This window comes from Monodon monoceros, unplaced genomic scaffold (assembly GCF_005190385.1).
Source record: "Monodon monoceros isolate NGI ecotype Baffin Bay Population unplaced genomic scaffold, NGI_Narwhal_1 Super_Scaffold_8, whole genome shotgun sequence".
In the NCBI taxonomy this organism is placed as follows: Eukaryota; Metazoa; Chordata; class Mammalia; order Artiodactyla; family Monodontidae; genus Monodon; species Monodon monoceros.
In genome coordinates, this window is record NW_021703785.1 from 56,353,759 (window position 1) to 56,379,703 (window position 25,945).

General features: G+C 36.4%; 1 protein-coding gene across 1 annotated transcript; it reads left to right on the forward strand.

The window, feature by feature from the left end:
* The first annotated feature begins 441 nt into the window (after positions 1-441).
* On the forward strand, positions 442-25,037 carry ITM2B (integral membrane protein 2B). The gene is made up of 6 exons (XM_029210114.1): positions 442-747; positions 19,755-19,883; positions 21,363-21,569; positions 22,384-22,494; positions 22,981-23,131; positions 24,270-25,037. Exons 1-6 carry the CDS (start codon positions 631-633, stop codon positions 24,353-24,355), a joined length of 801 nt encoding a protein of 266 aa, XP_029065947.1. The 5' UTR covers positions 442-630; the 3' UTR covers positions 24,356-25,037.
* Positions 25,038-25,945: the final 908 nt, after the last annotated feature.

Sequence of the window (25,945 nt, forward strand, 5' to 3'; positions counted from 1 at the left end):
TAGAGAGCATTAAACATTTCTGTGCTCCACCGAGTCGGTTCCACAATAAAGTTAGAAAATGGAAGTGTGGAGGCCCCCAAATTCCACGGCCTTTAGGTTCTCGGTGCGGGCAGCTGGCAGGGAAGGGTCCGCCTGGCGCTGCCGGAGGTTAACCCATTATCCGCGACAGACCGGTAAAGTTCACCCGATTTTGCTACACAGCTGCAACATTGTGCACGGAGGTAAACTGGTTGGAAGCTAATTCAAAACTGCAAAATCCAGGCCCGCACGCAGGAGCGCCCGTCCCTTCCCGGCTACATCTTTCCTCCGACCCGGGGAGAGAGCAGGGTCTGACTCCGCTCGGATCTGCACATCGGGTCCGCCCGCAGGACCCCACCCCGCCCTCCTCCGGCCCCGCCCCCTGCCCACCACCCCCGTCCGCCCTCCTCGGGCCCCGCCCCCGGGGAAAAGCGAACAGTCTCGGTCTTCGTCCGGGAGCTGCGAGGCTGCTGGGCTGGTGCTGCAGTATCCTGCGCCGCCGCCGCTTAGCCGTGCTCGGAGCCCGGCCGAGGAAGCTGCAGCCGCAGCCAGGAGCCCGCAGCCCGCGTCCCGAGCCCACCGCCGCCCTCCGAGGGCGCCCCAGACCGCGCCATGGTGAAGGTGACGTTCAACTCGGCTCTGGCCCAGAAGGAGGCCAAGAAGGGCGAGCCCAAGAGCAGCGAGGAGGCGCTCATCATCCCCCACAACGCGGTCGCCGTGGACTGCAAGGTCCGAGGGCCAGGGGGTCGGAGGAGTGGGCGCTGGGCCCGCGGGAGAGCTGCGAGGGGCCGGTGCTGTTCTGCGCCCGAAGCGGCGCGGGGCGCGGGACAGAGTCCCCGAGAGGGCCGAGCTCTCCTTTTTCTCGGGCCGCTCCCCTTGCTTGTCCGGCTCAGCTTCTTTGTAAGAAAGTGCGTGTGCGGAAAGCGGCGCCTGCCGCGGAATAGGGAGCTTGGGAGGCCTGCGGGGAGGAGGATTGGAGAACGGTGCCGAGTGCACGGTCGTTGGTGCAGTCCGGGAACGTGCCCGGGGCCAGGACTGGGTTCGGTCGATCTGGAGACCGGCGGCGGCACGCAAAACAACAAAAACAACAGCGGAGTTTGGCACTTCCTCCCAGTATAATGTGCCTAAAATGGCTGACATTACAAGCCTACACCTCTGTAGCTTCCTACTTTCGTTTCTAGGCTGAACAGTCCTTGCACTTAAGTCCGGCTACTGTAAAAGCCTGTTAATTTTAAAAGCATTTTCTTCTTTATCTCCTCTTTTTCCACGGCCCTTCGGTATTGGCAGGTGAACTTCACCGTGGGGTCTGGGGAGGGAGAGGGGGGCGAGGGAGCGGGCGAGAGGAGAAAGCAAGGTGACGGTCTGCTCAGAGTAGGTTCTGGCTGTTAATTTTATTATTAAAACGATTATTCCCGGTAAAGATCGCTAATTACTATGTGGATGTCTGTGTAAAACCCACAATTGACTTTTAAATGATATCAGTATCTTTACGAGAGTCCCTTACACTAAGTGAAACTAAGCGTAACAAACTTGTCTTACGTCCCTTGTAAAATTGTCCTTTATTTTACAAAATCCCCCTTTTAGCCCTAAGCAAAAAATCAGGAGAGGGACCATGATTGTACTAAGTTTTAGTGGTTTACAATAATTCTCATTTAAGGTATGATTATAATTGTCTCAGAAGTTGAATAAAAAGGAAGGACTCACAGCCTCTTTCTACGAGATCTTCTTTAGGCTGCAAAATTTTAATCCTGTAGAAATCAATTGTAGAAGTTATTTATGTTGCGTAATTTTTAATTTCGTTAGCATTTTTCAAGACCTGTTATAAGTAGGGTAAACTTAGTTCTAACTTTAAAAAAACTAATAATTTGTGCAAGTATGAGTAATAATCGTTTTTTATATGATCTAATGGAAATTACTACTACTGGAAAACACACTGTAAAAAATGTTTGAAAATACAACGTCAATCTGGATGTGCCTGTACTTATTTTTTGGAAATGTTCTAGTTGAAAACAAACGTCAGGGGTTGACTTTTAAATTACTGTCTTGCCTTGAAATAGGAAGTGGACTGATTCCCTAAAAGGAATTAGAGTTTTGGTATTGGTATTGTTTTCCTGAATCCGTTGTAAACCGTCTTGATCTTAAGAGAAAATGTTTGGAATCCACAGAGGATAATTCCAGCAGCAAATTATTATCTTAGCTCTATGTTTATCTAACATTCATTGTACCTAAAATAAGTTGATAGTCAAGTACTCAGTCATAACAGACTGAAATACATAGATAGAGATTAGATAGATTTTAATCCTATTATTTGTCTTTTTAAAAATCCTATGAACAAATATAACTCCTCCTATTAAAAAAGAGAGAGAGAGAAAGGATTGGATGATGTCACTTCAGATGGCTTTTCCCTGTTCCTGTAGTGAAAGAGATGTGAAACTCTGGACAAAAATCAGAAATAATTTGCTGGGCAGCTTTAAATCTGACTTTTGGCATTTACTGTCATTTCTGAAATGGTGACCCTGTTTTCAGATTATCAGAATTTCTCACAATTTCACCGTATTCAAATACTATGGTCATAGCAGCAGGAAAAAAAGTAACCATTCATAGCTCTGTGCTATGTTTTCTGTTTCTATTTTCTCAGATCCCCATAGCCAAAGAAAAATACTGGAACAAAGCTGTGAGGGCCAGAGTCTTCCTTTGTAACCACATAGCAGTCATGGATGAATTGGCAGATACAAAATGACTAATTCTTTTTCTAGCTATAAGCTCAAAGACTTCTTAAGTGAGTGACAAAATACTGCCCTACATTAAAACTAGAATCCTTATAATCAGTCACTTAACAGTAAATGAAAACCTTACTTAATAACAGACATTTGTGGAAGATCTCTTAAAGCTGGGTCAGTGATTCCTTAATGTTCTCTGGCTCCTTGGGGTGACTGTGCTGGGGAACTACTGAGTTTGACTCCCTGGATTCTGCACAGAATCAGCCTTCCTGTGTTTGCCTGGGGCATTTCCTTGCCTGGTTGGTGGAGAGGATCCAGTTTAGCTAGTTAATGGGCCAGAACCCCTGAACAAGAATTTTGAGTATCTTTAACTCTCCTAGACCACTATATCCGGAAAACCATTGTTTCTCAAAATGTACTCTTAAGGGTCACCTGATATCATCTGGGATTCTGGTTTAAAAATGCAGATTCTTCAGACCTTATGCCGGAAGAATTCTTACCACTCCAGTCAGCTGGCTTATGTAACACGCATTCCAGTACTTTTAACACTGCTCCTGTCCTTTGCTATTTCTTTATCCCTTTTCTCACTGCTGGGTGAGGACCCTCTGGAAACAGCTCCATTGTCCCATTTTTCAGTCTTGTCTTTTCAGTAGCTATTAATCCCAACAGCCATGTCTATTGATTATATTACCTCAACTAGCTTGCTATTTGTTATTCTTGCCCTACATTTTCCCCTATGTTTTGTGTAATAGAGGTGAATTTGAAATTATATGCATGTTTTATGTTAGAGGCAGCAATTCATTCATGAATGTTTGTGTTTCTACTTTGAACTTTGGAAAATTGTTATATATATGTAAATATCAAAGAAAATACTTAACGTCCTGAGTTGGAAGTCCCAGTTTTGTCATTACACAACTACTTGATCTTGGGCTTAAGTTTTTAGATTTCTTTATGTGTAAGATGACAGGGTAGGAGCAGATGGTCTGTAAAGGACTCTTCCAGTTTTAAAATTCTATGAAAATGCTAGAATTACATAATTATATTTGGCAGGAATCAAATTGTTTTAACTGTGAAAAAAATAACTACCTCCTCACCCTAATCAGACTGTTCCCTTTGTTCCTCCCCATGTTCAGCATGTTACATTCCTTCCTCATATTAAGTAGCCATGGGTCACAGAGAAAGGAGATAGATAGAGGTATTATGTAATACGCTCAATTTTCATTTTGGGTTACCTCACTGTAGAACAGTAGTTGTCAATGACAACTTCTGTTGTCATGCCTAATTAGGCAATGCCTTTCCCGATCTCAGGCGTCGAAGAAGCTCAAGTTTCCTTCATAGGTATCCGTGCAAGTTGTTTTGCTGATAAATAGTGTTGCCTCTTCTCTGCTGTGCATCGTAGTTGTAGTTGCAGACCTCCTTAAAAGGAAAAGTAAAATGCTCGTGGAGCGGAAAAGATGGGGCAGGATGGAAGCATAAGTGAAGGACTGCTAACCCAGTAAGTTCTGAGTTACCCGTCACAAAATGGCTACTTGGATCCTAATTCTTTACACTTTCTGGCATTTCTGTTTGCATAAACAGGACTGGTAATTTTGCCTTTTGGTGGTGTTGGTGTTCATTGTATTTTCTGGTTTTGGGGAGGTAGAGGGGAGAAGGAACATAAAATATGATGACATTTACTGAAATGTTTTGATGTTTACAGAAGGGATGGGGAGCTTGGTTCCCTTTAACAGAAGTGCGTATGATTACCTAGCTGTGTAACTTAGGTGTCTGTAAACAACATTGGCCAGCAAACACTTTACAGTCACTGCATTTTAGTTCTTCATGAGGATATTGATGTCTGAAGTGAAGGATTAGTTCTGGGAGACAAATTAATTGCCCCTGTGCCTACCAAGTGACTTGGCAGGACCTCCTGTGTACACACGCCTCACGGGCTGCTGCAGCTGCAAAGGGTGGACAAAATTGCATGTCGTGCAGTTGGAGGTTACCTGCTTGGGGTCTTCCCAGTGTCATCTTAAACTTATTTTCTCCGGACTAGATAGAAGCAAGTATATTATCCTTGGCAAAATCATAAACCTGTAAGATGTTATGGAATATCAGCTCTACCATATAAGAGGTTTAAGTGAATGGAAGTATTATTTTAATCAGAAATATCTCTTGAAACACATGGTACAGGCCTATTTAAATTAATTTAGAATTTAACTTTAGAAGTTTTCATTATGTATTGCTAAAGCTTGATGTAAGGTGGGACATTTTATTTATTTGTTCTCTAATACCATAACTTAAATGAGTTTCTACTTGAAAGTCATTTTCTTTTTTCCAAAAGGAAAATACTTTCTGAATTCATGGTATAACTAAAACTTCTTGGACTCCTTTGTATGTCATAGTGTCAGTAGAGGAAGAGCCAGAAAAATTTGTGTCTTTTCAAAATGACATCAGTGAATGCATCCTCTTAAACTTTTCGGTAAACTTGTCATTTTTTATTAGAGCTTAGACTAAAGGAGTTAAGGACTTTACCATCAAAGGACTTTTCAGGCCATAACTGCTGCCTGTTAAAATAAAGGATTTGACAGCATGTGGTGGTTTTTGTCAAAATGCTGTAGAAAGTAGCAACACTGGAGCTATGTTTTCAAGAAGCTTATGCGTAGAGTTATTTCCTTGGCTCTCATTTTCTTGCACAGAGGTTAACAATGAAAGTTTTATAGGGTAGGCCACTGAAAGTTGAAAATTAGAAATTTTATTGTAGATACGCCACTAAGAACATCATTAAAAAATCATTTAATTGTGATTATCCCTTTTAATCAGTATTTATGATACGTGTACTTAATAGCTTTAGAGAAATCTACAGTATAATCCTCTATTTTATGTGTTACCAACAGTTGAACAAAATTGTTTTTAAACAATTGAAGTTTTTTTTGAGCTCTTTAATTGATTAGAGGAAAAGAAAGAATGAAGTATTTCTATAATTCTGCCATTTGGGGGAAAAGCAAGTAAGAATAACAGAGACTTCTTATGCAGAAGACTTTCAATCTTGAGTTTCAGAAATGAAAAAATTACTATTTTTATGATAGAGGGATGTTCTAATTTTTCATTTAATATTTATCTTTTAATGTTGATAAGTTTCTAGCAGTAATTATATGACTTAAAGCTAAAATATATTTGTCAGAAGAGAAATTAATGTTGAAATTAAATTTGCACAGTTTATAAATCCTAAACATTTTCAAGTTAAACATGTAGGGAGTTTATTTGGGAAATTGACACTAAGTATGACGTTAGGTATTTAATACTTTAAGATTTTGAAATATTTGCATAAGCCTTTTTTGGCATAGTGGAATTTCATACTTTGAAAAATGAGAAGTTTTAATGGAGTTCTGTATATTTGAATGTTTTAACTTTTAATGCCAAAATTACTTTTCAAGACTTAAATGTTTTGCATAACGAGTTAAGAATAAAGCGTAAATCTTAGATTGTTTTCTCTGCTTTAAACATGATTATGATGTTTAAAATTATTTAATATAAAAACCAAAAAGGTAAGTCGCATTGTTAAGTAAATCACTTACTGCAATGTCCAGAAGAAGAATCCTCTCTATGCTGGGAAAAATGACTTTAAGAGTTGGTCCACCGAGGTCTGCAATTTTTATTTATTTTTTAAATTTTTATTTGTTTATTTAAAATTTTGTTTATTTATTTTTGGCCTAGCCGCATGGCCTGCAGTATCTCAGTTCCCCAAGCAGGGACTGAACCTGGGCCACCACGGCAGTGAAAGCCCAGAATCCTAACCACTAGGCCACCAGCGAACTCCCTAGGTCTGCATTTCTTAAAATTCATTTTGTCAGCCAGTCTCTCTAGTATTTCTTTTCTACTATATATACCATGTCAGTTTTTAAAATTTTTTATTTTATAGTTTTCTCTTCAATCTATTTTACCTTGCTTTCATATTAGTGCTAGGAAAAAATTTCCCAATCCCATCTAGGGCAGTGCTAGGCATGTTAAGCAGAGACGGCAAACTCAATACTCCTGGGCCCAAGCAAATGATATAGTGAAGCTAGGCTTTTTTTTTCCCCCCCATATTAAACAACTTAGAATATTCTTCATTTTCATCGAAAAAAAAAAAAACGGATCCAGTGTTGCTTGATCCTCCAGTTTTTAAAGGCAAGCTACAATCAGGGTTTTTGTTTAAAACTTGACTTTTCAGTATTAACAACTAATTCATACCAGAATTTCAGGCAGAAACACTGAAGACTGACATAGGCCACCATTTTACAGTCTCCTTTACCGTGGAGAGCAGGGCTGGCAAATTATGGCCCAGGTGTCCAAATTGTGGCCTGCTGCCTGTTTTTGTATAACCCGTGATCTAAAAATGATTTTTTATATTTTTAAATGGTTGGGGGGAAATAATCAATTTCTCTTGTTTGGCCTAGTTCCCTCACTCCAAAAAGGGGTATAGTTCAGGAAACCACACTGTCTACTTATTGAGAAGTTAGACTATGCAGTTTGTGCTTTAGGATATAGATCCTATCTCTACGACTTACTGTGTTAGTTTGGATAAATTATTCCAACTCTCTGATTCTCCATCAGCTAACTGGGAAATACGATAATCTGTAAAAAATTGATCACAATACCTGGAACAGAGTAAGACTGAATAGCTATCAGCTGCTATTATTACTACTACATCTTTTTTTTTTTTTTAACAATTCAAACTTTTATTTGGCACTACTACATCTTAAAGATTTCTAGAAGTAGACTTCAAGATAGAAGTAGAAAATTAATGAAGCATAGCATTTATTCATTTTGTATTGTTTTTTATAAACTAATACCTCAAACTTAACACTATTTTCACATAGTGTTAGATCCTACTGGCAAAAGTTAATATTGTTACCTGGATCTGATAACTTGGGCAAGTCTGGAAACCTCCCAAGCCTCAGTTTCCTCATTTGTAAAATAGTATAGTGGTACCAACCTTATAGTGTTCTTGTGATGGAATTAACTGTCCCTAGTTCATAGAAACTCAATTAAATGTTAATGCTTTTCCCCATCCCCATCTTTTAAAAGTCCCACTTTTCCCCCCCCATCATGCTTGTTTTGGAATATTACTTCTTGTGTTACCGTTACTGCTTATCCCTACCTCACATGTCAGTTACATAACAAGATTGTTGATAAATAACACCCTGTTTCCCCAAGGTATTCTGGTGAGAAGCTGTTCCTGCAACTTAAAAATCCTTAGCATTCAGTAGCTATGTCCATTTTTGTATAAAAGTATATTTCTCATTATGTAATAGATGTTGATAGAATTTTATAAATCTAATTTTGGATTTAATCAAAGTATTAATTTAGCTTTAAAATGCAAATACTAGTCCTGCCCTGTCTCTGAGGAACCCACTTTTTTTTTTTTGGAACCCACTTCTTAAATTAGTGGTTCTCAAACCTTTTGGCCTCCGGACCCCTTTGTACTCTTAAAAAATTGTTGAGGACCCCAAGAGCTTGTTTTTTTTTTTTTTTCTTGCGGTACGCGGGCCTCTCACTCCTGTGGCCTCTCCCGTTGCGGAGCACAGGCTCCGGACGCGCAGGCTCAGCGGCCATGGCTCACGGGCCCAGCCGCTCCATGGCATGTGGGATCCTCCCGGACCAGGGCACGAACCCGCGTCCCCTGCATTGGCAGGCGGACTCTCAACCACTGCGCCACCAGGGAAGCCCCTGTCTTATTTTTATTATGAAAATAGTTTTGACATTGTGGATCCCCTGAAAAGGTGTCCCTGGAGCACATTTGGAGAACTTCTACTCTAAGTACTTGCTGTTTAATGGTTTTTGTTTTCATTTGTGTTTTTTGCAATTTTAGATATTACCTACTGGCTTCCTAATATGGAAAGTGAATATTTAGCCTTTTCTATATATTTACATGGTATATACATAATCTGTTCTCCTAGTATAGTTATAGTAATGACTGGTTAAATTGATAGTCCATGGTTTTATTATAATTGACATGAAACTTACACAGAGTAAGTAGTAATGCAGTATAACTACTAGTTAATGTAGTTATACTGCATTACATTGGAGTAAGTAGTATAGCTTATTCTACTTCCTTTCTTGTACAAAACGATTTTTATTTCCCCTGCATTTGATAATTGACTTCTTGGGTCAAGGGGGAGGATTGCTTAATTTTCTGTTTATTGCTAATTCATCCTGATACTCTCTGACAGCAGTGTAATTGCCTTTTGTATCTACAAACTTATCAGATAACTTACCGAGTTCCATATTTTTCTTGGCGATATTTCATTTGTCATTTTTCAGTCTTCCCACCCAGACTAGTTGTATTCTAGGTATGTTTCTACACAGATGTCCTGAGAGTAATTATTATCCTGGAATTGTTCTGCCTTTGCCTCCATCCTAAGTTGGATCTTATGTTTTATAAATCCAAGAAAAAGCATCTGAGCGCAGTTATTTTTTTAAACTTCACTTGTCTGAGAGTCTTTACTCTGTTTTCACGTTTAATTGATAATTTATCTTGGCATAAAATTCTAGGTTAGCAATAATTTTCTTTCAGCATTTTGATGGCATTGCTCCGTTATCGTCTAGTCTGATGCCATTCTGATTCCTGGTTCTTTGAATATGACCAGTTTTGTTCCGTTTTTCCTCTAGAAGCTTGAGATTTTTTTCCTTATGCTTTCAGCTTTCGTAATTGTTATTGACATACTTTGTTTTCTGTCATTTCCATTTTCTGGCTTAAGGTTTATTTATTTATCCCTTTACTATCACTCTGTTGAGCTTTCAGGAGGAGGTAAAGATAACCATTTAACTGGAAATCAATAATAGAACTTTCAACTCAGCTGTCTCATAGCTTTAAGATTTATTAGAATATTTTCTTTAACATTAAAAATGGGCTTAATGATAATAATAGATAATAATGGAAACTATGTGCATTTTTATTAACACCAGTTTAAGGTCAGACAGGATGACCTAAAAAGAGGTATCTTCTTGTCTCCCTTTTTAATGTTCCAAAATTGTCTTCTTCATGAGTAATATTAGAGGCAACTCACTCACTACCAACTTCATGGTTTTTGCCTTGTGGCTTTATTCCTCTAAGTTAGGTTCATTTTTGTAACAATATCTTGCCTTTTTCATTGATTTTGAAATGCTTATATGCTAGTGTGCCTGAGTTATTTTTCTTGATTGTTCTTCCTTCATGTGCATATGATTTTAATACTTTCTGTTACTATCCTTTGTAATTTGATGAATAATAGAGAAAAATTCTATTAATTTTGTCAACATGTTAATAATACGAACACTACTGTTGTAATGGTTAACACATACACATAGTGCTTACTAGGAGTGTGGCTCAATTTAAGTAAACCTATTACGATAGGAAAAATCTGTAGAAACTCAGGCTAGGCTATGTTGTTTCTGGTTGGATATGAGTGTTATCCAGTTGTAACATGGTATCACGTCACTTATTACCAGAGTTAATTTGCCTAACCTATTATTTAGGTAGGTCATTGACCTAACAGCTCCATGATTTTCCTTCCCTAAGGTGTGCACATGGAATCAGATGATAAGTCAGGCCTTATTTGGTGATACCGCACAAATAATTTTATTTAAATTGTCTGGGCCTCATTATATTTATCTGTAAAATGATGTATTGGACTAAATGAGCTTTCATGGCTCTTTCATACAGGAGCTTTTCTTTCTGAGAAGTACACTGATCACATATTCAGAGGCACCTACCACTGCATGGCCAGACCATATACTAGGGATTTAAAATTCACTAAACACCTCAACCTTCAGGAGGCCCCTGGTGTAACTCAGAGAGACCAACCATGTAAACCAATTTAATCACAGCCTACTTAAACATCTGTGTCTGTTTTCACAGGAAAACAACCCCCTGGATCCAAGGGTGAGGAGAGTGGTAGAATAAGGGAGCAAGATCAAATGACTATTGAGTGTTTATTGTACATGCATTTGGTGCTAGGCATAGGTTCAAGGCACTTTTTACATGTTCACTCTAGAGAGACAAATATCTCTGATCTCAAGAACTGGAATTATGTTTTCTAATAGTCATTTTATATAACTTTCAAATTTTTAAACTTGGATGGGAGATGTAACTTTCCACATTTGAATTACCTTATGTTTTTAGAAGAATATACTTGGAATTTTCTCTGCAGAAGTTTTGCATTTTACATGGAATGACTCATTTGAATACAAATGTGTAGTTATCTCGTTGAATGACATTACAATCCAAGATTTATACAAAAATGAGTCCAGAACAGGTTTGCTTTTTTCCCCCTCTAATCTTGACACATAATTTTATGATGGATTATAGAGTAGAGCCTTCCTATCATACTTAAAATTTTTAGGAAGACAGTTGATATTCTTATTAGGAACAGTATGAACTCATGATTCAGCCAGTGGCAGAAGAAATCTATCTTGACCAATTTATCAGTCCCTAGTGAAGGTTGTTATTAACAGTAAATATCATTTGTATATAATGCTGTTGTTTAATCTCACCAATATGAATTGGAAAACCTGATGAAATTTCATAAAGTATTATCGTTAGTACACTTCTCTTCAGTGTAGATTGAATAAACACTATATTTAAATGATGGTCATCTTTTAAAATATTAATAAGTAGGAAAAAGAATAGAAGGCTCTTAAGGTATTCCTATATTAATATTCTGCTATGTACCAGATACTCTGCTTGTCCCTAATGATGTAAAAAGTGATTAAATTACAATCCAGCACTAAAAGCATTTACAGCCTAATTTTTTTTTATAGTTCTGGCCTATTTTTTTTTTAAACCTAGGCATGTGCTAATTTTATATAATGCCAATAATTTGGTTCAGATTTCATATTTCTCACAGTAGTTGAACTGTTATGCGATGGCTTTAGAATTTTAATTTTTTTATTCCTGTTTTGCTGCTTATGTGTCGTAGGATTTGTTAACAAAAAAGGACATTAATGAGAAATTGGTTTTGTAGACATTGTAATTTTATTTATTTTAATTTTTAAAAATATTTATTTATTTTATTTACTTATTTTTTGGCTGCGTTGGGTCTTGGTTGTGGCGTGCGGCATCTTTCGTTGTGGTGCGCGGGCTGCAGAGCGCGCAGGCTCTATAGTTGTGGCGTGGGCTTAGTTGCCCCCTGGCATGTGGGATCTTAGTTCCCTGACCATGGATCGAACTGGCGTCCCCTGCATTGCAAAACGGATTCTTAACCATTAGACCACCAGGGAAGTCCTGACATTGTAATTTTAGATTAGTTTCTCTTTTTAAAAATCTCTCCCTATTCCAAGTGTAAAATAATGCAGTAACATTAATATCCATATAATGCCAATCACTTGGAAAGCTGCTCCCTTTTTGCATTTCAGACATAAGATTTCTCATGTGGACTTTCTCACCCTAGTTGAGATAGTATCAATCTTACCTGAAAAGTCAAATTAGAAAATAAAATTCAGATTACTGATTTAAATGAGCAAGAGAAAATGCAAACGTTTGGTGTCTTTATAGATTTTTAGCTTCTTAGCCATAGATTTTTGTGTTTTACATATAGCAGAATATATTTGGTAATGAATTACTGCTATTAATGGTGAACAGGTTGCTGGATCATGTCTTTTTGTTGCTTTTTTCCACGCTGGGAAAAGAAAACTAAGGTAGAAGCCAGCTGAATAGAACATGTACCAGTGGCAAATGGATGGCACTGGTATCCTACATGATGGTAATCAGTTGGAACGATTGCCTGTGTAAGTTCTGTGGTTCAAAGAGTATAGTTAGGAAAACATTTTAGAAATTTTTTTAAGTAGATCTTAAATGATGACCAAGGTTTTTATTTTTGAATTCTTATTGGAATAGGAAGTCATTTTCTTTTCCTCTCCAGTAACGCCTTTTTTAATTGGCCTTTTCAGTATTTTGCTGTAGATTGCTTTTTTGTTTGTTTGTTTTTTAAAGGGTGAACATATTTTAAGAGTTTATTTGTAAGCAATTTTAATTAATGAGTATATATATATATTTAAATCATGAGTATATTTTAACAAAACAAGTTAAATTTATTTCTGTGCATCAGTAAAGTATTATGAAAGGAAAAAAGAAGGAATATTAAAAAATGAAAGGTGTAGATTACTTTTTATTGGCTTTACTCCAAGAAGATACCTGTTTCAGCTTACCTTTCCCAGCTAAGTCAGATGGTGGTGGGGATAATACTAATAGCTATCACTTACTTAGCACTTACTATATACTCTGTGCCAAGCAGTGATCTAAATACTTCAGTTGTATTTCCTCATTTAATCCCCACACTAACCCTATGAGATTAGTGCTATTATTAATACATTAATGATGAGGTGATTGAGACAGAGAAGTTAAAATACCACTTGTCTGTTTCCCATCCTCCAAAATTTTGAGATTTCTTGTCTGCTGTCAATCTTTTCATCCTTATCTTTCTTAAAAGTTTATATATTTTTCATCTTCTTCAGTATCATTTAATGGGCTCTTAGGAAAAAACACTCTCCTTGCTCCTCATAAGTTGGGAAAGGAGAGGAATTCGAATATACTGGAGTATTAGTTACATACTGAAATTTTCAGCCTTTCTAGCTTTATACTGTTCTGTTAATTTTGACAAATACGTGCACTTGTGTAATCACTGTAGTCAAGATGCAGAATATTTTCCTCGCCCCAAAATGTTCTTTAATATCACTTGGTAGTCAATCCTGAGTGTCACACCTGTCCCAGTTTTCTGTTCCTGTCGTTTAACCTTTAGCCAGAACCTCATACAGATGGTATTATACCATGAGTAGTTTCTGTCATTCTCATTGTTTCTGTCTGTCCGGGGGACTGGGTGTTGTCTGGACCATCTTTTATTCCCTGAGCTCTTGGACTGTGGTTTTTCTGAGCTTGTCCAATCCGAGCTTCTCTCTGTCACCATTTTTGGTTTGCTTATGCCATTCATGCTTGGATTTGTTCTTTGCAAAAGAATACCTGTTCTGTCACTTAAAGGATTCAGCTGCTTTATTCACCATGTTAATCCAGTTTCTAAAACCCAGAACTCAAAACCCTTTTATATGGAGAAGTAGTTTAAAATTAGGTTCTCAGAAGGAAGCATACCCAGTCATAGCTGGAAATGAAAGTCAAGGTTCAAAACCAAGCAACACTGTAGAAAAGTACTTGGTATGTTTGGTCTTCACTAGGAAGAAAAATGATGAGGGAGGAGTTGAGAAAACTAGAACATTGATGAGAAATCTGTGAAAATTTGAATTATTATATATATATTTAATGTTGGCAGCTAATTCTGTATTTTGTAAAACAGTGTACAGGCCAAACAACACATCCATGGGCAGCTGACCTGTGCAACCCCTATTTATTGATATTACTGAATGTGTTTTAAAAAGTACATATTTCTAAATAAATATATTTCTGAAGGTTCAGTAGTTTATGCTACTCTGAGTTGAATAAATTGTATTGGTTCTTTTCTGTATTTCTGTTTTTAAATATAAAGTGTTTTATGCCATCCCTTTTTTTCTTTTTTGTAATACGATTTTTAACCCTAAGAGATATTTTCCTCTTTAGTATTCTGGTTCCTAAAGTGGTGTTGTTGCATTTGCTCTAATAATGCAAAATAGTATGTCTGGGAAGCTCTGAAAAAGTGTCTCTTCATTCATTCTACAAAGAAGGCTTACATAGAGATGCCAGAGGACGTGAAGTGTGAGTTGTTAGTATGGGCACAGAATAAAAATTATATGAAAAACGCTTGCATTTTGTCTGAGTTAAGTTTATAATTGAAGCACATTTACTGAAGCCTCTTAGGGAACTGATTGAGGTGACCTAATTCTTAACTAATTGAAGTACCAGAACAGAATTTACTCTTCATTTTGCTTAAGGATATAATTGGTTAAGTAATTTTATTATCATATGATAAGATTTATTCGAACCAGAAATACAGTGCAAGAGTGAGAATGCCTTTGAAGCCACTTCTTTCTGAGGGGTGATTATAGGCCAGTGTGTGCTTCAGCGTCTTCATTTATAAACTGGGGTAAAAACTTGAGGTTTTAGGAAGATTAATGAGGTGATAATTGTACAGCACCTGTGGGAGTTCTTTTACCTTATCAGCATCATTTAAGGTGCACCAGTTTTATTGCAGTACAAGGGGAGGAAATGTCTATGCCTTGTTTTAAATTAGGCCAAGTAAAGTTTTATGTCCTAGTGAAGTTGCTCTTGTTCATGAGTGGTTTTCCTTTTTCTTATGATTTTTATGATTTTTGTTGTTAATTATGAAATAATCCAAGCATATAAAAACAAAGAATTTGTAGTACCATTTATATGTTTTTTTCCTTTTATGTTTTTTAAGTCTTCAATATATGGTGTTTTTTTTTTTAAATTTTTTTGCGTTAGCATTATGTTTCTGAGATTAATCTCAAAATCAACAGTGCTAGTTGGTTTCATTTAGACTTTAATTATATGAACCCATAATACTTTATTCTTTACTTGTGGACACTAGGTTATTTCCAGTTTTTTTCCTTAATGACCATTCTGCAGTAATCATTATTGAGCCTCTTTTTGTGTACAAAAGTGTTTATCTAGGGTTATGTTATTAGGAATGGAATTACTGGGTCATAAGATATATGTATCTTTAATTGTATTAGGTACTGCCAAATTGTTATTCAAAACATTTGTACCAGCTCCTATCTACTGTGCAAAAGTCCTCAATTCCCATTGTTCCACACTTTCTCCAGCACTTGGTGTTGTTAGACTTTCTTTTATTGCCTGGTATATAGGAACTCAGTTGGTATTTTTTTCTCTCATTCCCCATATTAAAGTAAAATTTACATGCAGTAAAATGCACCTATTTTATGTGTACAGTTTGATTGAATTTATGGTCATTGTATAAAGTCATGTATCCACCACCATAATCAAGATATGAAACATTTCCATCACCCTAAAAAATTTCCTCATACTTCTTCCATCTTCCTTTCACTGTGACAGCCACTAAGCTGTTTTTTGTCATTATAGTTTTTCCTTTTCATAGGTAGTCTTCTGCGTTGGAGGTTTTTTTTTCACTATAGTGTTTTTGAGATTCAGTATGAATATACCACACTTTATCCATTCATCAGTTAGTGGATAGTTGTGTTGTTTCTGCTTTGGGGCTATTATGAATAATGATGCTAGGACTATTTATGTGTAAATCTTTGACTCAGTTGATTTTTAATTACTGATCTTCAGCAATTTTGCTGAACTCTTAATTAGTTTGAATAATGTGACTTTCTCAGATTTTCTACATAGACAGTTATATATCATTTGACATAATCACAGCTTTGTATTCTTTTTTCTAATCTTTTAATCAGTTCATGTTCTATCATTTGTGTACTACCTAGGATCTCTAGTACAATGTTGAATGAAAACAAAGAATCAGTTTTAGTGGGCATTCTCATATTCCTGACTTGAAAGGGTATGGTTTAATTCTGAAGTTTCACCATTAAATATGAGGTTTGCTGTAGATTTTTGATTATTAGCCTTTTTCATGTTAAAGAATTTCACCTCTTCTGGTTTGCAAAGAGATTTTATTATGAATGGGAGTTACAATTTATCAGATGCATTTTCTACATATTTTGAGATGGTCATGTGGGGTTTTTCTTAAATCTTAACATGTGGCTTTTTTCTCTAAGTATACTCTTTCAAGTTTTAAAATTTAATCATTTAAAATGCATTTTTAAATCACTTAGGTTAACAACATTTCTATCTTGAATATACTTTAATCCCTTCTCTGTGACTCAGACTGTAACAAGGAACGTCATTTATTTGTCATGCATACTATTAATTTTGACTGTAAATTGCTTAAGATTTCAACCATGTCTTAATCACGTTTGAATTTCCCACAGGATCTAGCACAGTACATTGCAAATAACAGGCCCTTAATGTTGAACTGGGCTGCGTGCTTAGGGCTACTATTCTTTGCTAAAAAGCCACAGTCTCCTGTGCGTTATAAATTCTTATGTTGCCCCCACCTTTCATTGTCAGGCTGGCTGCTGATGTGTAACTTTGGGGTCATTAAAAAAATAAATAACCAAGCTTTTAAAAAATTTTTCTACATTCTACTCCCTCATCAAGTATTAGTTGAGTGCCAACTAAGTGCCACGGTTGGCTTGGTGCTACCATACTAACCTTATAGAAATTTAGAGAAAAAAAGAGATTAGACAGACTTTGAAGACCTGTTACCTCTTTTATGAGATAGATGATTGTGGTGCATGGACTTTGGGTCTGTAATTTGGAGATTCAGACTCTTATTTCCTGATTCTTAAGCCATGGTTCACGTGGTTGAGGTGCTGAACAAATGACCTGTGAGTACATGAGGTATTTTATAAGAAATTTGATGAAATTGAGAAATTAAAAATTTTTGTTTTATTGTCATAGTCCTGAGATGTGATTTTTGAATGAACATCATAGCCTGTTACACAAAGTCCCTTTGTGACCTGCCCCAGTAACCTCTCCATTCTCGCCCCTGTACCCTTCACCACCATACTGGGCACTCCAGCCATACCACATGTGACCTGTGGAATGTCATACATTCTGGCCCCGTGATTTTATTCATTCTTTGCCCTACACATAATGCCCTTTCACTCTGTCTTCTGCATGGGTAATAAGTATTCGTCCTTCATTCTTCTCCAGTATTTTCTCCCCTGGGAAGTCTTCTCCCAATCAGCCCTTCTTCTGTGCTTTCTACATTCTCCTGTTAGAGCCTATGGCATATTTATGTTTTTTGTATATTTGTTTTCCAGGCTGATCTGAGCGATCTCTTTCTTGGCAGAGGCTACATGCCCAGGCCTAGCACAGCTCTTGGCACATAGTAGACGTTTATAATTTATTCTTGAAAATATTGTTTGTTGACCTGCTAAAAATGGTAGAGCAAAAGGCCTGGACACTGTTAGCAGTTTAACCTTCGGGGCTGCATATTCTTTTACGAGTGTCTGCCCGTATGCTCTTTGGCTATCCCTTTAAGTGCTGCTAGTGAAGAGAGCCTGCCAAACAGGGGCGTGTTGTACACACATTTGACTATCTCAGCAGCTGATACCAAATGTTTAGAAATGACTATTTCCATTTGTCATTCTTGTCTCCCCACCCTGCCTCCACCCTAAAATTAATTATGCTAGGAACTGTTTCTCATCTCAGACAAGGGCTCAAGCAAAACACTACATGTACTTTATCATTCAGGTTTCATAATACCTTATGACTCCTGTGGAATTCTTGTAACTTTCTGTTCACAGATGGGTATCTTGTATGGCTTGATAAATTCCTCTAGGTTTATTCTCAGTACACACTACTTCCTTGCAGTGTACTTGTTGTCTTGAGTATACATACCATACATTGACAGGTATGCCTAGCAAAGTGTGATGCTCTCACAGTGTTTGAGCCAGTCCTTAGATTGAATGGGATTTTTTCTACAGTGTTAAATTCTGTGTTTAAACGTCAACCAACCCAAGCGCTTTAAATTGTTTTTGGTTGGCTGGGACATCTGGGCTTGGGCTTTAGCCCGGTAGTATCAAGTTAAAATTCCTTATCTTAGAATTGAAAACATAACCTTAGCTTTCATTCTTTCCCCACTGAATTCTTGCTTCAACCGTATCCAGCATTGTTCATACAGGTTTTCTTCCTAACTTTTAAGTTATATCCTATTTATCTATGGAGGTGTAGGTCAAGTCTACTTTCTCCCTTAATCCATCCCATATTGAGTTTTCCAAGTAAAGGATAGAGTTATATACTTGAAGGGCTGTACACACATACTACTTACTAGATCATCTTTTATTATGTTGGTTTCAAGTCAACTGGAGCCTTTCTTTTGCTGCCTATTTCTTGAGCCACTGGTTATATAACACCAGCAGCTAATCTCATTTGTTTGTCAGCTCTTTGCACATGAACATGGGCACAAATAAGAAATTAGCTATAACTCTGAAGCGACAGTAGAGGGCCTGAGTTAGAAGGGCAAGAGTGTATCTGACTGAATATCCTGACCCTAGATGATGTTCCAGTGCTAAATTATTTCCTTGAGGGGGGTCAAAATCAGAAGTCTAAAATTGTGTGCTAGTTGTATTGTCTCTTGACTTAATAAGTTTTTCTTACTAAGTCTTTCCTCGGTTTTCTACTGATATCTTAAAAATGAAGAACTTTGGGCTTCCCTGGTGGCGCAGTGGTTGAGAGTCCACCTGCCGATGCAGGGGACACGGGTTCGTGCCCCGGTCCGGGAAGATCCCACATGCCGCGGAGCGGCTGGGCCCATGAGCCATGGCCGCTGAGCCTGCGCGTCCGGAGCCTGTGCTCTGCAACGGGAGAGGCCACAACAGTGAGAGGCCCGTGTACTACCAAAAAAAAAAAAAAAAAAAAATGAAGAACTTTGTTAAACTGGAATTCTTTAGGGTAGAGCAGTGGAATTACAGGATTATTTTAAATACATTTGTCCTACTTTTTTGAGATTCTATTTGTTTAAAGAATCTGTTTAATATTATTTGGTCTGTCCCCAGTTTTCGTGTAAATTTTTATTATGTTTGGTTAGGAATGGCTTTGTACCTAGTATGAAATACTAATTACCTGCAGCAGGCTAACACATAATTTTATAAATAATCTCATATACCCCGACATTGTAATACACAAGACTCAGCACCAGAATTTTGCACGACAAAGTTGTATTGTATAGCCTCTTCTGAATTTTTAAATATTAGAAGATATTTTAATCACTAAAAGTTAGGCACAGAAAATAGAAATTGTGGAGTATGTAATTTATTGCTCTAGAGATATGGGTGGCAGGTGGGGTATTGAAAGTTAGAAGAAAGAACTCTCCCAAAAGACTGGTGTGTCAGCTCAGGAGGCATTAGGCTGGGTCCTGGTACCACCACTTAATCATTCCTGGGTAGATTTTGATTAGAGACCTGACTCCTTTGGTCTTTATATCTTTGTTTATAAAATGATAATTATTAAGGTTTCTTTCAGGCTTGACATTTCTGTGATTCTGACTGCAGATAAGATATTGATCATCAGTCTTTTTCATATTTTAGGACCCAGATGAAGTGGTACCAGTTGGCCAAAGAAGAGCCTGGTGTTGGTGCATGTGCTTTGGACTAGCATTTATGCTTGCAGGTGTCATTCTAGGAGGAGCATACCTGTACAAATATTTTGCACTTCAAGTAAGTGGGAAAATGCTAGGGACATTTTTGCCTTTCCTTCACGTGTATTAGAAAATTGACCCAAACCTGTTCTAAGCCTGTGCTTTTTTGTCTGTGGCCTTTAGTCAGAGTGGTGGTCCTATTTTACAGTTATGTTAAAAAATCTCCTGAGCATAAGTTTGCTGAACCTATTAGACAGTCACTAAAAGCAGAATAACATTGTTTTGCTGACTAAAGGGTATAGATTGCTGGATGATTTTTAAAAATTGACTAACCCTCAATTTTCCTACCATAATTAATAGCTAAGTTATAGTATTTTCAATTGCCAGTTGAATAGATACACCAGCCTCAAATGTCATATTGATAAACTATAATTTGATAGACATTTTGGGCTTCCCCACAATAGCCTTTTGCTCCTGGGCCCAGAGTATAGTGGTTCCACTTCTCTCTGCCTCTTCCCCAGTCATTGGTTTCTCTTAAGAATGTGATTTCAGCAATAATGATGAAGTAATTTAGGATAAAAGTTGTTTATAATTTATTACAGAATAGTAATCCCAGTGGATTAAGACTTTTTTTTCTTCTGATTACAATGATTATGATTTATGATCTCTGTTTTGTGATATATTTCTCTGACAATAATTCAGTATGTGTACTTCTTTTAACATACCAAAGTTTGGAGAAACTGTTGTCAAATAGATTTTATTTAGAAAGTGAAATATTCTACATAGGATGTGTAAATTTTGTGCTCATTTTCTATATTTTTTGAGATAATGTCATGTTGATAGATATTAGTGAAATACTAGTCATCTTTCTAATGCAGTTTTTTACAAGAAATGTATTTTTATATAAAAGAAATCATTTGCGATTCCACTGTCCAGAGATATTTGTTGACCTAACATTTTGTTATATGCTCCTAATCTTTATTATATATGCATACTTTAAAAAAAATCTTTATAATGATTTGCTATAATCTGATATTTTCCACTTAATTGCGATATATTTTAAGGCAAAATCAGAACTACGTGTATGCCTGTGGAAATTTCAGAAAAACTATCCCTCTTGGCTAATGAGAGAAAAATCATGTAATCAGTGAATCACATCAAAAAGTTTTAGAAGCATGTTCTTTCAGAAAAACATTACTGGTTTCTGAATATATTCTTTTATAAAAATAAGGCTTACAGGTAGAAATAGGCCTGTGTGTTTCTTCAGATTTACTTGTCACCAGATGGATAATTGCTCTTATATTCTGTTTTTGTTGAACACAAAAAGTAAAGGAGAAATCAGCTGCTTTTCTCCTTCTGAAACCGGTTTTTTACAGTACTTTGAAACCTGATCTTAAAGAATGTGTTAACACTGTAATTAAGCTGTCTGACTTGTCATCTAAAAGTAAGAGTTTGCAAGCAAAATGCTATGTAGGTAAAGGTGGCAGCTTACGTAATACTTACATTTGAAAACCTGTCTGCCACTGAATTGCTGAAATAGTGTTTAAACTCTCTGTAGCCAGATGACGTCTACTACTGTGGAATAAAGTACATCAAGGATGATGTCATCTTAAATGAGCCTTCTGCAGATGCCCCAGCTGCTCGCTACCAGACCATTGAGGAAAATATTAAGATCTTTGAGGAAGATGAGGTTGAATTCATCAGCGTGCCCGTCCCAGAGTTTGCAGATAGTGATCCTGCCAACATTGTCCATGATTTTAACAAGGTGAGCCAGGTGCCCCGAACTGTGAAAGAATGCAACTTCCTTAACTGATGCTTTTGTAGTTTCATTTTCAGTATTTGCTGATTTATTCTATTTATGGCTTACTTTTTACTTTTTAAAAAAATGGCCTTGGGTTTCTTCTGCCCTGCAAGATAAACTCCAACATGTGATGGGCTTTCTGTCTGAAGCAGACCCTCAGTGAACCTACCTTTCTTCCCCTTGCCTTGTCTGTCTTAATACACACCATGTGCTGTTCTTCCTTTGTTGCTAAATTGCTTTTAGAAATCTAAATGTTTACATGGTTTAGTTTAACTCATTTTAATCCTCAAAACCATCCTATGAGATAGTCTTTCTCAATCAGGTTTCTCATCTGAACCGTAAGAACACAAAATCATTTAATTGACTTAGTTAACTGTGTGACTTAGTAAACTGTGGATGGTGGTAACTAGTTAGTACTAATCTAGATGCATGCATAGGAGAGAAGTTAATTTTTATATACAATAGATGGATGCCTTGGAGGGCATTAGGGTCTATAAGTGAGGGGACTGGGGACTAAGTCTCTTAATCAGGTGATAGTTTATTTGAGTTAATTTTAATAGTTTGTTGTTATCTGATAAGAACTGTATTTACTAGTAGCAAAATTTCCTCTCCCATTACTATTTCCATTCCTACCCCACCAAATTCTTGATTTGTGGAAATGCAAGTGATTTACACATTCTAATAGTACAAGTTATTCTTAAAAATCCAGTTGCTGCCTGTCTGTATATTGGTAATATTTGTACATTAATCTAATGAAAATATATCTTTTTCTTCCCAGAAACTCACAGCCTATTTAGATCTTAAGCTGGATAAATGCTATGTGATTCCTCTGAACACTTCCATTGTTATGCCACCCAGGAACCTATTGGAGTTACTTATTAACATAAAGGTATAAAACTTTCAAATACTTCTTATTATTGATGCTGTTACAGCATCTTGGAATTCCTTGTTGAGAAGTTAGCCCTATAGGAGCCCATCTTACTGACAGTATGGCTAATAAGCATTTTACAATGAGGAACTAAGACTTGTGGTTTCGGATTTTTTCCATGTCTCTTTTCTTTTAATACTTTATATTTTGAAATTAAAATGTAATTTCTAAAATTATATTTAAGTTTTCCTAAAGGGCCAGAGAATAAATCGTAGGCTTTTAAAAAATAAGATCTGTGTTGCAGCTAATCAATTTTGATGCCATAGACAATATGTAAACAAATGGGCACAACTATATTCCAATAAAACTATTTATAGAAACAGATGGTGGGTAGTAGTTTGCCAATCTCTGTTCTGTACTATAATCTCTAAGGATTTTGTCTGCTTTCCTTGTCTGTTCAATGTATGTTTTGAGATATCTGTGTAATATATTCTTTTCCAAATGTAGGCTGGGACGTATTTGCCTCAGTCATATCTGATTCATGAACACATGGTCATCACTGATCGCATTGAACACATTGATCACCTGGGTTTCTATATTTATCGACTGTGCCATGACAAGGAAACTTACAAACTGCAACGCAGAGAAACCATTAAAGGTAATACTTTCTAATGTTAAAATGTTGGCAAAAAAGTTTGTTTTACTTCATTGTGTTAAATTAGATTTAGAGGTAAGCTAGTCATTGTTACCAATACACTTGCCGTGAGTGAGAAAATAAAACTATATTGTACATAGTATAGTATTTCTAGATTTCTGAAGAGTCACCTTAATTCTAAATCTACTCTTTTCAGATAGAATAGGTGAATGTGAAATGTCATTCCCTTGAGGTGCTCTTACCTCACTTTGCATATGGCCACCCAGTCCACCTTTCCATCCTACCCCTTTGGTTGAGCTGTACTGTGCAAGGGTTCTGCTTATCCAGAGGGTCTCTAAAGTAGCTCTTCATTTGTATGCTCAGGGATCTAGGTTCTAAGCAGAGTTTGCCTTTTGGATCACATTGAAGATAACCACAGTCAGGTTAGTTCGAAAGGAGTTTGGCTGAAGAATTAAGAGCATTGACACAACTAATGTAGCTTTGCCAAATCACTTCACCTTTGTTTTCTCACGTGATGACATTATCTTCCCATTTTTTTTCGAGATCATTGTAAAAATAAAATGAAAGTACACGTGACAGAGCTTTAGAAAGTAAGGAGTGCCATGCAGATACACGATGGTGTGATTTCTCTGAAATTGTGGCACCTAGTTAAAGTGCGTTCCTGGCTTTCTGTTAGCACTTTTGGTAATACTGTTCTCCCACATTGGGCTGGTGAGTCACCTGAAGCCTGCTGCTTGATTTCTTTCATTTTAAAATAATCTTATGGTTCATAGTTTTTTTTAAAGTCATAATTTTACATATAATACAATTCACCCTTTTTAGTGTGTAGTTCTGAGTTTCAGCAAATCACCGCCACAGTCAAGACATAGAACATTTCCACTACCTTCAGGGTCATAAATTTATATGTATGGCATTATTATTGTTACTATCATCTGTTAAGATACTTAGTTTAGAAAAGAGAGGGAAATTATTTTCTGCAGTGTTAAAATCTACTTCTGCAGTGTTAAAAAAAATCAAACTATAGAAGTTAATGGAATATAGAGTAAAATATTTTTTTATGTCTAAATAATAACTGTGAAAATTAACATGAATATTTATTACTGAAGAATCAGAAATTTAAAAAATTTTCCCTTCCAAACAGGTATTCAGAAACGTGAAGTCAGCAATTGTGCTATGATTCGGCATTTTGAAAACAAATTTGCTGTGGAAACTTTAATTTGTTCTTGAACAGTGAAGAAAAACATTATGGAGAAAAATTTAACACCACAGCATAACCCCACCCTTTGTATTTTGTGCAGTGATAATTTTTTAAAATCTTCTTTCATGTAAGTAGAACACAGGGCTTCACGGTTTTTCATCTCATTAACTCAATTAAAACCATTATCTTTAAAAAATCTTTTTTTCTTTCCAAGTGTGGTGTCTTTTATCTTGAATTAGTAGTTGTATGAAGTCATAGGTAATAGTACACTTCACCGTAGATCTTAGGAAGAGTTTAAATTTCATTAATTCATTTATCCAGATTTTTATGTTTTAATTATGCATTTTCAAGAGGAGGGGTTATCTAATAATCATATATATGCATACGTAAAAATGGACCACAGTGACTTATTTGTAGTTGTTGCCCTGCTACTTAGTTTGTTAGAGCATTTGAGCGCACATTTTAATTTTCCTCTAATTAAAATGTGTAGTATTTTCAGTGTCATATTTAACTATTTAGAGTATGATTTCCACCTTGATGTTTTAATATCCTAGGCATCTGGTATAATAATATTTTAGAAAATGTTTGGAATTTAAGAAATAACTTGTATTACTAATTTGTATAATCTATACCTGTGCAATGGAATATAAATATCACAAAGTTGTTTGACTAAAGGACTGTGTGTTGTTTTTCCCACATAATAAAACCAAAGAGTAATTTGGTTCTTCATATCTTGAGATAATCCATGTTAAAGAAGAAACTATTTCTTAAAAATCCAGTTCTCTATATACAGTGGGTAAAGTTTTTAAAAAAAATAAAAAACTTTTAAAGTAACTACATTCTTCATGGATGCTATTAAAGTAACATCTAAGACTCAACCTTGAAAGATGCTGTTTAAACATTATAGAATAATGCTTTTGTATTTAATGGAAGGGCTGTCATTAAACCTGAACTTTCCAAGGAACATAAAGTGCTTTCTTGAGAATGTCTTCTCACAAATGGAGCATTTTGAGTTATAGTGGTGATTCTTATATTTCTAAGGTAGTTTCCTATCTGAAATAATTTAGAATCCACCCCTATTTAAAATATCTAAGAGTAATTTCACTATAAATTCCTGAGACAAATTCCAATTCTGAATTTAAGAAGTCAGAATTTTTAAAGCATCACAAACCCATAAAGGATTTAGTCTAGGAACCAGTTCTGGTCTAACAAGAATATTATTTGATTCCTGGCTCTTGGTTTCTTTTCAGTAATACTGTAAAAGCTTCAGGCTGGCTAGTCAGGTATTGAGAGATTGAGGATTTGTTTTAGAAGAGAATTTATTCTAATAAAATGAGAATTGCTTTTCCTTACCTTCAGGGCTCTGAAATTTCATAGTTTTTATGGGCTGTGAACATTTAGGAGCACGTTATTAATTCATTCAGCAGATACTTACTGAGCATCCTTTATATGCCCGGGACATGGCATGAAGCACTGAAGGTATACCTGTGAAGAAGAAAGACAACGGCTGCCTTAGTGGAAACTCACAGTCTAGTGAAAGGGACTGATGAATAACCAACTAATTACAATACAGCTGTGATTGGTACTGTAATGGGGAAGAACGGGTCCAGGAGCTTTGG

Excerpts from the sequence above, each read along its gene's own strand:
- ITM2B (XM_029210114.1), top strand. The coding sequence starts at position 631 with ATGGTGAAGGTGACGTTCAACTCGGCTCTGGCCCAGAAGGAGGCCAAG. Across the intron at positions 19,884-21,362 it reads ACAAATATTTTGCACTTCAA|CCAGATGACGTCTACTACTG; the intron begins GTAAGTGGGAAA and ends AACTCTCTGTAG. Across the intron at positions 22,495-22,980 it reads AGTTACTTATTAACATAAAG|GCTGGGACGTATTTGCCTCA; the intron begins GTATAAAACTTT and ends TTCCAAATGTAG.